Source organism: Procambarus clarkii, chromosome 44 (assembly GCF_040958095.1).
Source record: "Procambarus clarkii isolate CNS0578487 chromosome 44, FALCON_Pclarkii_2.0, whole genome shotgun sequence".
Classification (NCBI taxonomy): Eukaryota; Metazoa; Arthropoda; class Malacostraca; order Decapoda; family Cambaridae; genus Procambarus; species Procambarus clarkii.
In genome coordinates this window covers 19,638,077-19,655,313 of record NC_091193.1, presented here as the reverse complement: position 1 = coordinate 19,655,313, position 17,237 = coordinate 19,638,077, and the positions used below count along the sequence as shown (strand labels likewise).

The 17,237-nt window shown below is 36.5% G+C and overlaps 1 protein-coding gene across 2 annotated transcripts in view; it reads right to left on the bottom strand.

Annotated features, from left to right (window-relative positions):
- Positions 1-17,060, bottom strand: part of LOC123745144 (SID1 transmembrane family member 1) — a 70,840-nt gene extending 53,780 nt beyond the window's left edge. Inside the window, exons 1-5 of one of the 2 annotated variants that reach the window (XM_069300746.1) lie at positions 16,851-17,060; positions 14,549-14,770; positions 8,084-8,217; positions 6,483-6,626; positions 2,492-2,645 (exon numbers count right to left, since the gene is read on the bottom strand). In XM_069300746.1, the coding sequence (XP_069156847.1) occupies positions 2,492-2,645; positions 6,483-6,626; positions 8,084-8,217; positions 14,549-14,743 (627 nt within the window). In that variant the 5' untranslated portion in view covers positions 14,744-14,770; positions 16,851-17,060. Of the gene's footprint in view, positions 1-2,491; positions 2,646-6,482; positions 6,627-8,083; positions 8,218-14,548; positions 14,771-16,413; positions 16,806-16,850 lie in introns of those variants that run through there. The other variant, XM_069300747.1, reaches the window with a different exon arrangement.
- Between the last annotated feature and the right edge of the window lie 177 nt (positions 17,061-17,237).

The following is a 17,237-nucleotide window of genomic DNA, read 5'->3' as shown; positions in this document are numbered from 1 at the left end:
AGGATTGGTTCAACAGAAATTGTGAGAGGGCCAGAGGAGAAAAGACAAGAAATTGACTTCAATATAGGAAGAGGCCTGACCCACAAGCATACCAGCACTACAAGCAAGCAAGAAACAATTACACAAATGTAAGGAGAGAGGCAGAAAGGAACTTTGAGAAATGTACAGCAGACAAATGTAAATCAGATCTAGGTCTTTTCTATAAATTTATTAAAAGCAAGCTGCATGTTAAGGATAAAATCCAGAGATTGAGAATGGGGAACAGGACTACTGAGAATGAAAAAGAAATATGTGAAATGCTAAATGATCGGTTCCAAAAGTGTGTTTGTATAAAATGAAATCTTCAGGGAACCAGACACAATAAGATTTCCAGAGAACAACATAGAGCACATAGAGGTGTCTAGAGACGAAGTGAAAAAATGCTCAAGGAGCTAAGTAAGAACGAAGCAATTGGCCCAGATGGAGTTTCACCATGGGTTCTGAGAGAATATGCACCTAAGCTCAGTATCCCACTTCAACTGATTTTTCAGGCATCCCTGTGTACAGAAGTCGTAGCAGATGTGTGGAAAAAGGCTAACATAGTTCCAATCTACAAAAATGGCAGCAGAGAAAACCCCCTAAATTATAGGCCTGTATCATTGACACGTGTAATAGTCAAAATATTGGAAAAAATAGTTAAAACTAAGTAGGTAATACACCTGGAGAAAAACGATATAATATCAAGCAGTCAGTATGGTTTTCGATCTAGAAGATCCTGTGTATCGAATTTACTCAGATTCTATGATCAAGCCAAAGATTTTACAGGAAAGAGATTGTTGGGGTTGACTGCATCTATCTGAACCTAAAAAAGGCTTTTGACAGAGTTCCACATAAGAGGTTGTTCTGGAAACTGGAACATATTGGAGGGGTGGCAGGTAAGCTTCTAACATGGATGAAAAATTTTCTGATAGAAAATTGAGGGTAGTAATCAGAGGCAATGTATCGGATTGGAGAAATGTCACAAGCGGGGTACCACAGGGTTCAGTTCTTGCACTGATAATGTTCATTGACTACATAAATGATCTACCAGTTGGAATACAGAATTATAGGAACATGTTTTCTGATGATGCTAAGATAATAGGAAAGATAAGTAACTTAGATGATTGCCATACCCTTCAAGAAGACCTAGACGGAATAAGTATGTGGTTATCTTGAGGTTATCTTGAGATGATTTCGGGGCTTTAGTGTCCCCGCGGCCCGGTCCTCGACCAGGCCTCCACCCCCAGGAAGCAGCCCGTGACAGCTGACTAACTCCCAGGTACCTATTTACTGCTAGGTAACAGGGGCATTCAGGGTGAAAGAAACTTTGCCCATTTGTTTCTGCCTCGTGCGGGAATCGAACCCGCGCCACAGAATTACGAGTCCTGCGCGCTATCCACCAGGCTACGAGGCCCCTGTGGAGCACCACTTGGCAAATGGAATTTAATGTAAATAAATGCCATGTTATGGAATGTGGAATAGGAAAACATAGACCCCACACAACCTATAAATTATGTGAGAAATCTTTAAAAAAGTCTGATAAAGAAAGAGATCTAGGGGCAGTTCTAAATAGAAAACTATCACCTGAGAATCACATTAAAAACATTGTGCGAGGGGGCCTATGCTGCACTTTCTAACTTCAGAACTGCCTTTAAGTACTGTACATGGATGGGGAAATACTAAAGAAATTGTTTATGACTTTTGTTAGACCAAAGCTGGACTCTGCAGCAGTTGTATGGTGCCCATATCTAAAGAAACATATCAACAAACTGGAAAAGGTGCAAAGACATCCCACTAAGTGGCTCCCAGAACTCAAGAACAAGAGATACAAGGAGAGGTTAGAGGCATCAAATATGCCAAAACTAGAAGACAGAAGAAAAAAAAAGTGATATGATCACTACATACAAAATAGTAACAGGAATTGATAAAATTGATAGGGAAGATTTCCTGAGACCTGGAACTTCAAGAACAAGAGGTCATAGATTTAAACTAACTAAACACAGATGCCGAAGAAATATAAGAAAAGTCACTTTCGCAAACAGAGTGGTAGACGGTTGGAACAAGTTAGGTGAGAAGGTGGTGGAGGCCAAGGTCGTCAGTAGTTTCTAAGCTTTATATGATAAAGAGCGCTGGGAAGACGGGACACCGCGAACATAGCTCTCATCCTTTAACTACACTTAGGTAATTACACACATACATACATGTACTGTATGTATTAAAGGAATTTATCAAATTATATACAGATTTCTGATGTGATACTTGAAGATGAATGGTATAGAGTCACTACTTGTCTTAATTAGAATGAAAAAAATATGTGAGATTTATGCCAGTTGGCTAGGCAGGCATATAAATACCTACCAAATATAAATTATGTATTTATTTTTAAATTGGATTTAGAGTAGTTCAGTACATTATGTTATTACATATAGTATAAATGCTTACTTGTTATGTCAGTAAATATCCCTTAATTTACCTGTGCATTCTGCAAGGCAAGAATGGAACAAACACCTTCACTGGCATCTATGCTGTCTGCTGTGACCAAGACTGATGATTCAGAAGCATCCCACTGATAAAGTTTGTACCAAGGTGACACTGGAGTTGAAGTTACTGACACATTGTTGCCTTTCCTGAAAATAGGATATTGAAGTGACGGAACATCTTTAATGTTAAATAATATTTTCAAATTAAAAGAACAACATTTTTTTTAAGTAATTTGCCTGCAGCAGAGTGGTCTACATCCTTAACTCACAATCGAGAGACCCAGGTTCAATACCCGAACAGGACAGAAATAGTTGGATTCAATTTCCTTTCATCTGATGCCTTTGTTTACCTAGCTATAAATAGGTATCCAGAAGTTGGGTAACTATTGTGGGTTGCATTCTGGGAAAGATCAGTAGTTGGCCAAGGAGGATATCAATAATCCTAATGACAGGCTTCCTGTCCCTAATAATGGGAATTACAGTACTAGTATTATTATTTTGATAAATAATTTTAAACTCTAAAGTAACTGCCCACACTATATGTGACTGCAAGTCATTAACTACTTTAAAAGACATCAAGAAAATATTTATCTTACTGAATTAAATCCAAACATTTGGTAGAGGACTAAAGATAAATATAAAATATTTAAGGATGCATTTATTCTAAAACTTTTATATATTTTTTAATACAGTATATGTACTGTTAAAATGTGTTAAGTACAGTGTTACAATAGATTCGACTTATGAAATGCATATCCACACTAAAATGGGGCAGCAATATGAATAACTGCTTTAACACTTGATCCAAATAACTGGTTAAGGCTTAAATACAGATATTATTGAAACTTAAAGATGCACTAATTCCATTTTCATATTTTTATGTAGATGACATTACAAAGATGACAACAGACTTTATATACAGATGATGATTTGCATGTAAGAGCTACTTAAAATCTCTCAAAGCCAGACCATACTCCAGCATCATCCATAATAATAATAATAATAATCTTTATTTAGGTAAGGTACATACATAAAGAGATTTACAAAGTTTGTTGGCTTTATAGATAGAGCTAGTACATACAATGCCTAAAGCCACTATTACGCAAAGCGTTTCGGGCAGGAAAAACATTAATGACTACAGCTTAAAACTAATGGGTAAAAAGAAAAGATGTGATGAGTACATATAAAAAATAGAGGTAAAAGAGGGGGGAACATTGTTGAAAAAGCAGCACAAATACAATTACAAATTATTACAGAAAATTACATTCAAACAGCGTTGATTTGAAAAACAAAAAAACAAAAAATATACATGGGTTGACAACAGGGGGGTAAGGTGGGTTACATGGAATTTATTAGGTATAGCTTCGTTTTTAACTTAAACTGGTTGAGAGAGGTACAGTCTTTAACATGGTTGGGAAGGTCATTCCACATTCTGGGCCCCTTGATTTGTAGAGCATTTCTGGTTTGATTTAGTCGTACTCTAGGAATATCAAAACTGTATTTATTTCTGGTGTGGTGCTCATGGGTTCTGTTACAACCTTCTATGAAGCTTTTGAGATCAGGATTGGCATTATAGTTTAGCGTTTTATATATGTATAATACACATGAGAGAATGTGCAGTGACTTAATGTCTAACATATTCAGAGATTTGAGTAGGGGTACCGAGTGATGTCTGGGGCCAGAATTGGATATTGTCCTAATAGCAGCTTTGTGTTGAGTAATTAGAGGACGTAAGTGATTTTGGGTAGTAGAGCCCCAAGTACAAATACCATAGTTGAGATATGGATAGATAAGGGAGTAATAGAGAGTCACCAGGGCAGGGCGTGGTACATAATATCTGATCTTAGAAAGAATGCCAAGCACTATGAAATGGTTTCATTATAATTCCCCTTGTTGGAACAAAAAGCCTGTGTATATTTATACAGCACTTTAGGCTTGTATCAAGGTCCCTCCAGATTGGACTATTGACCTTCTCCTGGATGCAACCCCACAGCAGTTGCCTAAATTTTGAGTACCTATTTACTTCTAGGTGAACAGAGGCATTAGGTAAAAGGAAACATGCCTAACAATTTCTGTCCCACCCAGGAATTATATTGATGTCTTAATGATCACAATATTAAGATAATTTCCTTTCCTATATACTATTTATTCATTTCAACTCTCACCATGACACAAGATGAATCAAGACATTGTGACTGGATTCTTTCTCAGAGCTCTTAGAGTTAGTAACCAGAAGTTTCTTGAGGATGATTGCCAAAACACACCAATTTCCTTCAAATCTCTAATACCCTTTATCTTTCATTAGAAAATGCAGAGACTGAGGAACTAAGATCATCATCAGTAAATACACTAATTAAGCTGAAGCAAAGCAATGGCTTATCCACCCATAATACATGCAGCAAGCTACATAACCAAGACTTGCAGTAATGCTAATTACTGTACAGGATTTGTACAGAAAACATCTACGACACTCAAATTTCTCATCAGGAGCAGAGCTAACAATGAGGTGACCATAACATTGGTGTATGTTTCTATTTGGGTGAACTTTCTACTTCTGTTTGATTCATACTTTTTATCTCGATTAATCTTAAGTCTTGGTTTTTAAGTTTTTTCCCCCACATCTTGCTGGAAATGCTGTGCATATTAGTGGCTTTAGGCATAGTATATACTGTACTAGCTCTATCTAAAATTTCAACATTCTGCTTGTAACTCAATATGTATGTACATACTTTATACCCAAATAAAAATTTTATTCATTTTTATTTATTTTGTATACTATACCATGTATTAGATGACAAATTATATATGGGCGAGATATCCCAAAACTTACAACCGAGAAATTATGAATACTGTATAATTACTTCTTGGTGTGCTGATAACACGAACAATGCTTGAGTCACACATAGAAGTCAGGAACATCTCATGAACTTAAGTACAGTGGTACCTCAGATTATGAGCATTCCTGTTTACAAGCAGGATTTGCTCGGAAAATTTACATCAGAATATGAGCGTTGCCTTGGAATACGAGGGTGTTGATAAGTGTACAGGCCGATCTAGCACGTGGTGGCACGGCGATCACCCCTCAGTTTACCAGAGCCTTGCGCCAAGTGACTATCCCACCTGAATTCTTTACAAGGATTTACAGTTTTTGTTGGATTTTTGGCCATTTGAACATAAAAGTTGTTATTATATGGGTCCCAAGAAAGCCAGTGGTAAGGTTCAACCTAAGAAAATAGTTGTGAGTAAAGTCTATAGAGGATGTCCCTTCCTCATTAAGAAAATGTGTGAAGTATGGGAAGAACTGCATAGTTTTGTTGAAAAAACTTGCCCAGATAAAGTTGTAGCAGGCCGTTGCACTGACCATTTAAATGACAATGTGATGTCTTACTACAGACAAGTGTTCCAAAGAAGGGAAAAAAATCTTCAGTGGATCATTTCGTTGTGAGAAAATCGAGCAGTGAGCCACAACCAAAACCTAGTGGTAGGCAGGCAAGACGTGCCAGAGAGTGCACTCCAGAAAAATCTTTACTGCCTGATGTTATAATGGAAGGGGACTTCCCTTCCAAACAGTAACACCTCTCCTCCTCCCCCCTCCTCACCATCTTCCATACGCCAACAGGAGTCATCGGCAAGGGTAAGTAATAACTTGAAATATGAATATATTTCATTTGGTAATACTAGAAGAGCAATATATTTCCAGAGATGCTGTGTTTATTGTTCTGGTTTTCCAATGTCAGGGACAGGAATTTTGTTAGGCTTATTGAACTCTCCCTAAGGTTTATAACTGACCTTCCCCAGAATGCAACCCACACCAGTCACCTAATAAATAAGTACTGTATCTAATTACTGTTAGTTGAATAGCAGCCTTGGGTTAAAGGAAATGTGGCCAAACATTTTGATAATGAGCTGACTCTGCTGACCACCACACTACAGGTCACCTACATAATACTTACATCAGAATATAGTCTCATGCATATTACTTACTTGAGGACATAGCTCTCATTCTTGAGCATGAATTTTATCAACACAGGTGCATCACTTTGAGTTGTTATTCTGAACAATACTGTCTCACTGCTTGCATTTTTTATGGGAGGACACAGTAGCTCTTCAATAGATGTATACTTCTGACTGAAAAAAAATATTATTATTAGCACTTTCACATTTTTGTTACATATTAACAAAAACAATTAAAACTTGATTTACAAAAATAAGGAACCGAGTGTAAATGAAATGCCCTTACACCCCCTTACCAAACTTCCTTGTCCTTTCCATCTTGCCCAGCACCTCTCTTACCAGTATCTTAAGCAGCTCTGTGGTAATAATATAAGTTGACAGAGGTGATTCCACTGATAAGGATGTGTCTCATTATACTGTACTATGCACTAATCTACCCCTATCTTACATATGGTATCTGTGCATGGAGTTCAACCACTGCAAATTACCTCAAGCCTATCATCACTCAGCAAAAATCTGCTATCAGAACTATAACAAACTCTGTCTTCAGACAACACACAGCCCCTCTGTTTAAGTCCTTAACATGCAAAACATACACTCACTTCACACATACACACATATTCTCATGTGTTGTTTTTTTCTATTAACAAGCTTAGGTATACAAAGCAATGTGCTGCTACCATATTCTTTATGAAAGGTTACACAGTGTAGATAAAAAACTAGCTACTGTATAAGTTCATCTAATAATCCCACCTCACAGGATGGTTAGTCATACATGGAATCAGGGGGAGAAATTACCAGCCTCAATGCAAAAACAAATCAACTCTGACTAAACAACAACTTCACAATTTTCACAAGAACTAATAACTGAATTATGGAAACATTATAATATAATTACTCTTACCAGTTTCTACAAGACTCCTCTCAAATAATATATTTTCTTGAAGTTTCAGGTCTCGGAATTCTTCCCTATCAATTTTATCGATTTCCTTTACTATTATGTAAGTGTAGTCGTGTCCATGCAATCCTTTTTCAGAAAGAAATTCTGTAACTTCCGCAAGCTCAAGCTTTATTTAAACCTGCACTGCACTGATATAAACTATTAATACCACAAATTATAGTAAATAAAAATATACATTTTGGAGCAAAAATTAAGAGAACTGTAAAGGCAGGAAAATAATTTTTGGATTACAAGAGAATTAAAATGATAATGGTAAGCATAAACAGTTAGACAAAATAGCTAAAGGCTATGATGCAACAAGGTGGATTAAGGACACTGGGATTTATTAGTTATTATATCATTCTTAACATGATTCTAACAATGCAATTAAGTTAATTGTGTCTGGCTGTACAGTTGTGAAACCCACATTTTGCTAATATTGCTAGAACCCGGCTGCTAGACAGCTTATAACTAATGCAGTATCAGTAATGATAAGGCCTAGGAAATGAGCACTAGGGGTCAGTTGAAGCCAGCTGCTGCTACCTGACATCACTTCATATTGTAATGATCCCAACAATGCTGTTGCTTTAGTTGAATTTCTAAACATTTAGCTAGAAATTCCAGTTAAAGACAATGACAACTCTCAAACATATATTTAGTCATACTAGTAAATGTAATTTTGTTGGCTTACTTTTCTCTGTGTACAGGAAACATTATTGGAAGAGTCCAAGAACTCAGGTAGTATTGCTGCTGCACTGAGACAAATGTTGGATGATGAGACGGATGCTTATAGTGAAGATGAATTCCCAGACGCAGTAAACTGGACTGAAAGTAGGAAATTTGCTGCGGAATAATGTAAATATCTGTGCTGCAAATCAGCATAAAGTCAAAAACATTACACACACAGTAGGTAGTCTGAATTTTACAAACAAATATCTGATATAAAGATGCTGTGAATAATGTCTTTTGAAACCAGTAGTGCAATTCTCAAGTCTCAAAAAATTGTGGCTGTTACTCAGAACTGTGCAAGAACTTTACTTACAGAAAGAATGAGAAATAATATTAAGGGATTAGGTTTCAAAATATTCTCAACACCACAGGATTATACCTATTGGGAGTTTCTAGGCCAGTCAAGTGGAATAAAAATAATTTAATCATGTGAAAATATAATTTTTATGAGAAAAACCAAATGCACATTTATGCAGCTGTCTTGACAGCTTTATTATTCTTATAGATAGGAAATTTGTGGAGTGACATACAGTATATTAATACTGTACTCCAGATCAATAGAGATCTTGGTCTGAGAAGAAGCGCACTCCAAAGCTCAGAGTACTGTAAGGGCACCAAGTTGCTACCCCTTTAGGTTCTTCCCCTCCACTTCCCTCAAAAAAAAAAAAAAAAATGAACTTATGGCTAGTTTTTTATCTATACTCTGCAATCTTTCAGATAGAATATGGTAGCAGCACATTCTGTAATTTCCTAAGTAATTACCTATGCTGTGTTGTAGGGTACGGCTTTCAATCCCATACCTTAAGAGTATAGCTAACAACACCCCACACTTACTCTCTTATAAATAATAGGCAAAATATATATACAGTGGTACCTCTGTTTTCGAATTTAATCCATTCCCAGAGACGGTTTGAAAATCGGTATTGTTGTTCGAAAACCAAAACGAATTTTCCCATAAGAAATAATGTAACTTGAATTAATCCATCTCACACCCCCAAATATATTAACATTTTATACATACTACTACTGTACTTTTATGTTGTACTACAGTATGTACAAGTATATCTTACCTTTATCGAGGACTTTTGTTGGCGTATGGAAGACAGTGAGGAAGGGGGGAAGGAGGAGAGTTGTTAGAGTTTGGAAGGGGAGTTCCCTTCCATTTTAACAGCAGTGATGACATTTCCAGGGTACACTCTCTTTTACGATTTGCAGGCATACCACTAGGACGTGGTTGTGGCTCACTTCTTGCTTGTCTTATTAAGAATTTGACTATAGACAAATTCTTGCTTTTCCCTACATTTTAACACTTGTCTGTTGTGAGACATCACATTGTCTCACTATGAATGATCTCTTGTTTTTCCTCTATTGTCATCCTCACAACAATTTCCGCTGGTTGAACTTTACCGCTGACTTTCTTGGAACCCATGGAGTGATATATAATAAGAATGTTTATGTTCAGAAACTAAAAATGGACAAAATCAATTAAATTCTTCACAAAGAATTCAAGTGCAGTTGTCACTAGGTGGAAGATACTGGTAAACTGAAGTGCGCCACAAGCTCGGTTGGCCCATATGCATATAAAAAAACTCGAACACCAAGGCAAACCTCGAGTACCGAGTAAATTTTTTTGAAGAAATTGAGATCAAGAACCAAAAAATTTGAAAATGGGCATTCAAAAACTGAGGTTCCTCTGTGTGTGTGTGTAATTACCTAAGTGCAATTACCTAAGTGTAGTTAAAGGATGAGAGCTACGCTCGTGGTGTCCTGTCTTCCCAGCACTCTTTGTCATATAACGCTTTGAAACTACTGACGGTCTTGGCCTCCACCACCTTCTCCCCTAACTTGTTCCAACCGTCTACCACTCTGTTTGCGAAAGTGAATTTTCTTATATTTCTTCGGCATCTGTGTTTAGCTAGTTTATATCTATGACCTCTTGTTCTTAAAGTTCCAGGCCTCAGGAAATCTTCCCTATCGATTTTATCAATTCCTGTTACTATTTTGTATGTAGTGATCATATCACCTCTTTTTCTTCTGTCTTCTAGTTTTGGCATATTTAATGCCTCTAACCTCTCCTCGTAGCTCTTGCCCTTCAGTTCTTGGAGCCACTTAGTAGCATGTCTTTGCACCTTTTCCAGTTTGTTGATGTGCTTCTTAAGATATCAAATCAATATATCAAATACTGTATATCAAATCAAATTATCTGGTACAAATAACCAGAAAATTTGTGTGAAATTAGATAGCTGCTCCCACAAGTCAGACCTTATCAGTTCTGCAGTCTCTAGTAAATCTACTGTTTAGATGTTTAGATCTGCTTAGGGCTGTCAACATTTATTTATTTATTTATTTATTTATTTATGCATATACAAGAATGTACATAAGGAATGTGAGGATACAAATATGGTAATTACAGTCTTGTAAAGCCACTAGCACGCGCAGCGTTTCGGGCAGGTCCTTAATCTAAGAAAATTTTAAGGAGGTAAATACTTGCAAAATTTATAGACAAAAAAATGATAACAGATTACATGAAATGAAAAAAAAAAGAAGATGAGAGAAAATTGTAGGTACAGTATATTAAAGCACATAGGTAGCTAAGATTGATTGCAATGACAGCTTGAATGGTAGTTGACAACAAATTGGTAGGCACAATACAGCAGAAACAATATAAGATTGATTGCAATGACAGCTTGAATGGTAGTTGACAAAAATTGGTAGTCACAATACAGCATATGGCTAGCACATAAAAGAAGACAGCAATGAACACAATGATAAGGTTGTTTGATATTACATAAAAATTAGGAGATTGGGTAACACTAGGTACAGAGCAAATTTAAAGCTCAGTGTAGGAAACTAAGAAGATGAAGTTAGGTACTTTTTGGTTTTGCTTTTAAATAAGGCAAAAGTTTTACAGTTTTTCAATTCACTAGGGAGTGAGTTCCATAGACTAGGTCCCTTAATTTGCATAGAGTGTTTACACAGATTAAGTTTGACCCTGGGGATATCAAAGAGAAATTTATTTCTGGTGTGGTGATAATGGGTCCTATTACATCTGTCCAGGGAGAGTTTCAGAGCATGATTTGCATTTAAGAACAGGGTTTTGTAAATGTAGTTGACACAAGAGAATGTGTGGAGGGAGTTAATATTTAGCAAGTTTAGGGATTTAAACAAGGGAGCTGAGTGTTGTCTGAAAGCAGAGTTAGTTATTATTCTGATAGCAGATTTTTGCTGTGTGATGATGGGCTTAAGGTGGTTTGCAGTGGTAGACCCCCATGCACAGATACCATAATTAAGATAGGGGTAGATTAGTGCATAATATAGTGAGAGGAGAGCAGAGTTAGGAACATAATATCTGATTTTGGAGAGTATACCAACTGTCTTAGAGACTTTCTTAGTTATGTGTTGAATGTGGGTGCTGAAGTTGAGTCTCTTGTCTAGGAATAGGCCAAGAAACTTGCCATCATTTTTATTACTGATGTTAATGTTGTCTATCTGTAGCTGAATTGCATTTGATGATTTGCTTCCAAATAAGATGTAGTAAGTCTTTTCGATGTTTAATGTTAGTTTGTTCGTTGACATCCATAAGTGGACTTTTTTTAATTCATTATTCACAACATTATTTAGTGTATGTGGGTTGAGGTTTGAGTAGATAAGGGTAGTATCGTCAGCAAACAATATAGGTTTGAGAATATTAGAGACATTAGGCAGATCGTTTATATATATAAGAAATAGAAGAGGTCCTAAGATGCTGCCCTGTGGCACTCCAACGGTAATTGGTAGAGTGGAAGAAGTTGTATCATTGATGGTTACATATTGGTGTCTGTCACTAAGATAGGATCGGATGTAGTCAAGGGCAAGGCCTCGGATTCCATAATGCTGGAGTTTAAGTAAGAGGTAGTTGTGATTAACAGTATCAAAGGCTTTTCTTAGGTCAATGAAGAGTCCAATCGGAAACTCATTTTTGTCAAGGGCTGAGTAGATAATGTCAAGGAGACTAATGATTGCATCGTTGGTGCTCTTTTGGGACCGGAAGCCAAACTGGCAGGGGCTGAGTATGTCGAATTTTACGAGGTAGGAATAGAGCTGTTTGTAAATAATTTTTTCAAATATTTTTGATAGAATGGGTAGATTTGATATTGGTCTATAATTGTTTATGTCCGCCGGATTGCCTCCTTTATGGACTGGCGTTACTCTTGCTTTTTTGAGGATATCAGGGAAGGTGTGATACTCTATAGATTTGTTGAACAGTAGTGCTATGGGTGGGGCAAGGGCATGGGAGGCTCTCTTGTACACAATGGACGGAATTTCACTGGTGTTCCCTGCCTTGGTTTTTAGAGAATGTATGATGGACATAACATCTGCCGGGCTGATTGGTGAAAGGAGAAGAGAGTTTGGATAGCTGCCTGAGAGATATGTGTTAATATGTGTCTGAGTCTGTGGGATTTTACTGGCAAGATTAGCACCAACCGATGAAAAGAAACTATTAAATTCATTTGCCATTTCTAAATCAGTTGACGGTATATCCCCATCCTTGTAGAGTTTTATTTGGTTATGTGAGTGTTGTTTAGTTCCTAGGATACTAGAGATAGTTTTCCAAGTGCTTTTCATGTTGCCTTTTGCTTCATTGAATCTATTCACATAATATGCAAGTTTTGCCTTTCTTATGATACTGGTAAGCATTGATGAGTACCTTTTAGCTACTTCCTTTGAAACTAGGCCAATCCTAACTTTCTTTTCATATTCATGTTTCTTGTTGATTGAGTTGAGAATGCCACTTGTGAGCCATGGATTGTTTAATCTTTTGTCAGTTACTTGCTTGGTAAGAAGGGGACAATGAAGGTTGTAGAGGCTTAGAGTTTTGGAGAGGAAGAGGTTAGCTAATGAATTTATATCATGGGTATTATTGAATTCAGAATCCCAGTTAATATTGTAAAGTGCCTCTGTAAGATTGTCTAAAGCTGATTCACTGTGTAGCCTAAATAAAAGTTTCTTGCTTTTTGCTGGTGCTATGTCCATGTTCGCTATGAGAAAGGTAGGATAGTGGTCAGTTGTTCTGTCGTAGATTATACCAGATACAAGGGGAGCTGTTATGTTTGTCCATATGTGGTCCAAGGTAGTGGCTGATGTTTGAGTGACTCGGGTAGGTTTGGTGATTGTGGGGATTAGCATACAGGAGTTCATGCTGTTAAGGAAATAGTCAACTTGAGAGCAATTTTGTTGACCCAGGTCAATATTAAAATCTCCTCCCAGAATGATGTGGTTTTTGTTAAGATTGTTGTTTATAATAAGATTCCTTAGGTTGTCTGAGAAAGAAGCTATGTTAGTATTGGGAAATCTATAGATGGCTCCAATAGTCAAAGAGGATTTAAGGGATTTAATTGTAAACTGAGCAAAAGTATATTCACAGTAGTCATCTCTGTCACTAATAACATTGTTGCAGATAAATGTATCTCGGTAATATATAGCTGTGCCACCACCTTTTTTATTAGGCCTACAGTTATGAATGGCTTTATAACCAGCTAAGTTGTAGAGTTGGGTATAGTCTTTATTTAGCCAAGTTTCTGTTAAAATAATGAACGATAGGTTAGTACCTATTGCTGTGAGTAATGCATTTAAATCGTCAAAATGTTTACCAAGTGATCTAACATTTTGGTTATAAACTGATAGACAGGTGCTATTTTGAAGTTTGTTTTTAGCCTGGTGTGCTGTGAAATACTTGCAATAATGATGATCAATGTGCTGGTTGGTGTAGATATGAGACAGAAGATTTTGATCAGGATCAATATCAGTGTGCATAGAGATGCAGAGGGATCACGATACAAGATACACGATAAAGCAAAACACAAGAATAAAAGCAAATACAATAAAATAGTAACAATTTAGAAGTAAAATAAAGATCCAATAGATAGCCAGGGAGGACACAGAAGTTACATAAAATAAAAAACAAAAAATCAGTAGAGACTGACAATATAAATGTAAAATAAAAAATAATAAGAAAAATAATAATCATAAAAAAAATGATCTTGAAGATAATTAGCTTTGTAATGGTTAATTAACAGGGTAATAAAAAGCCCTAGGTTTAGTGACAAGGGGATTAACTAAGAACAAATAATTAAGAGTATAAAACAGGCAAAGATGACAAACAAAAAAAAAAAAAAAAAAAAAATAAACACCTTTGGAAAGGAAAGGCAGAGCTTAAGTACACTTTGGTTGTATGTGAGACTACAAATTATGTTCTGGTTACTGTATGAAGAGTACCAGGATGTTGATTCCCATATAAAATATTTAAATTTGAAGATTGCATGGATATAAATGATATATATAATGTTTTCCTATGGATATAATTAGGTCTAACCAAATACAGTAGGAAAGCAAAAAATATTACTAAACACTTCATTACTTAAATTAAGTACTGAAAATGAGGTCTCACCTGTGAAACATCATATTTGCACTCAAAGATGCATGGTAACGAGGCATTTAAGTGTATGTCAATGTCGTTTTGAGGAATGCACGTCTTATTGGGTGCCAGTAACCCTTGGCAATCCTGAGAGCCATCATTCAAATCACCCAACACAGCCACCGTTAAGCAACAGACAATGACAACCGTAGTCCAATTCAACGGCATTTTGACTTCTTTTCTGTAGATGGTTACCTGGTCGAAAAAGGGTCACATATTGAAATAAATGCTAGTGAAGAATCGCTAGATGATGTGTAAATTGCACAAGATTAAAGATTTTTTTTATATATACTGTACAATATTTGCTTTTATTAATTGTTACCACAAAAAGTGACAGCAGTTGCCCTGTAGGTTTACAACCTCACTTAAAAAAAGCAGGTACTGTACTTAAAAAATTGTATACATCTTAAAATAGTTGCAGATGTACTGAAAGTCAAAACAAGCTTGGAGCCTGTAGCTTTGAATTTTTATTGGTAACAGAAGAAAACCTGGCCAATTGTGGTAAAGCAACAACCACTTGAGCACCTCCTTCAAACTCTTATACAAAAATATCATGCTTATTTCTAAAATATTTTATACTGTACTTAATTAAGGTATGTTATACCAGAATTTACCCAAGGACTGGGTAAATTCTTATTAAATTTTGTGTAATCGGTTTTGTGTGCAGGTCACTATAGATGCTGATATTTCTTAATTAAGTGTGGCATTGGGACCAACCCCCAACTTGCCTGTGATATTCATATACCCCCCATGTGTCATCTTGAAAAGTTTGATAAGGCTATCCCTATCCATCCTACTTAAGAGAGACATTGTATTTTATAGATACAGATTTTGTACAAAATTCTTCTGCTGAATCTATTTTGCACATTTTGTTTTCAAGTGCTTGAACAGCTGACTTTGAATTGCAGATAAATACTCCTGTATTTTTCAGTGTATTAGTGACTAGTTGTAATGCAGCTACTCTGTATATGTGGAACTAAGCCAACTATTTAGCTTGAAGAGACAAGCTTGAAGAGACTCTTTATCCCGATGTCTGCAAATTAGTTCAAGCCCATCATCACTGTAAAAATCTGCTATCAAAACTATAACAAACTCTGTATTCAGAAAACATACAGCCCCTCTAATTGTAATAACTAATATTGTAAATTGTAAACTGTAATAACTAATTGTAGTTATTTGTTGATATAAAACCTTGCTGCAATGTACCTTTTGGTAACAAATCTCACCAACCCATTATACCTTCTTGTGAATAAATTATTATTATTATTATTATTATTATTATTGCTCTTTTCACTCACGCGGCCTGAAGTCAAGAGTAGCTGCTCACATGTCTTGGACGCGTTGTGCTAATACTTTCCAATACTGTACCGGGACAGGAAGCCTCAATATCGAGGTTCCTCTAGACCACTATCATGATAATAATAATAATAATAATAATAATAACAATAATAATAACAATTGTTAATATTTAAAAAATAAAGAGATTAACGCGGAACAGTGATTGAATATATATAAATAGCTGCTACATAAAAAATTTCATATAACAGGGTAGCAGCACACTAATATTATATAGTAAGCTCGTTAACAAAGAAAAATTAAAATATAGTAAAGCCATTGGTAGGCAAAGCGTTTCCGATATAATTTAAAATAGTTCAGTTATTTTATTGATACGTTTGCTTTGCATTCCAGAGTACCTATTTTTACTATTATAGGTGAACAGGGGCAATCAGGTGATTCAAGTTCAAGTATGTTTATTGAGACAAGAAAGAAATACATCTCAAAGGGATAGAGTAGCTTAGGCTATTTCTACCCCCTAGGCAATCAGGTGAAAAACATACCTGTTTCCGTCCTGTCCAAAAACTGAACGCGGATCCCTCGTATACTTAAGCTTGTTATTAAAAACAAATGAGTCTAGGACGTACACCACTGTAGAGATCAATACAAATTACATCGTGAACCATTCTTGAGAATTGTGTTCATTCGTCCATGGCAGGAGTAAGATAGTATTAATAACGCTAAACTTTTGCAGGGATGAAAGATTGAAGTCCATATCTTATTAGACAATTTAATCAAGATTATGGGCCCAATGTATGTAATTCCGTGGGTCAATGACGGGAAGATTAGAACACACTGATCATTATAGTCTGCCATCGATTCCTGTCATTTGTCAGGGCGACACTACACGTTTACGTTTCTATTTGAATCATATAGAAACGTAATCAGCGTGCGCAGTCTCAGAGTTCTATTTCTTTCACAACGCAAGCACTACTCTTACCTTGACACTCAACAATGATAAGCTTCACGGCATCATCTGGAGCCACTGCAGCTGCCTGTGATCTTTCAGAAGGCTGAAACTGCAAGAACTGTGTTAACACGGCTTAATTAAGAGGCCGTCAGTGGTATACAGACACACTTAAGAAACGCCAAGTGTGACTGCAGCTATGTACGGTCCCCAGCCAGGGCAGCACGGCGGCGGGCGACACCTGGCAACGTTCACAATTTCATCATGTTTCACTTCCCTCACCCCCCCCCCTTTCCCCTCACCACCCACCACACTATCCCCCATCCTTGTGATCCCCTCCCCTTCCCTCTCTCCCATCACCCCTCCCCTTCCCCCACTCCCATCACCCCTCCCACATGCAGTCAAATGACTTACCCCTCC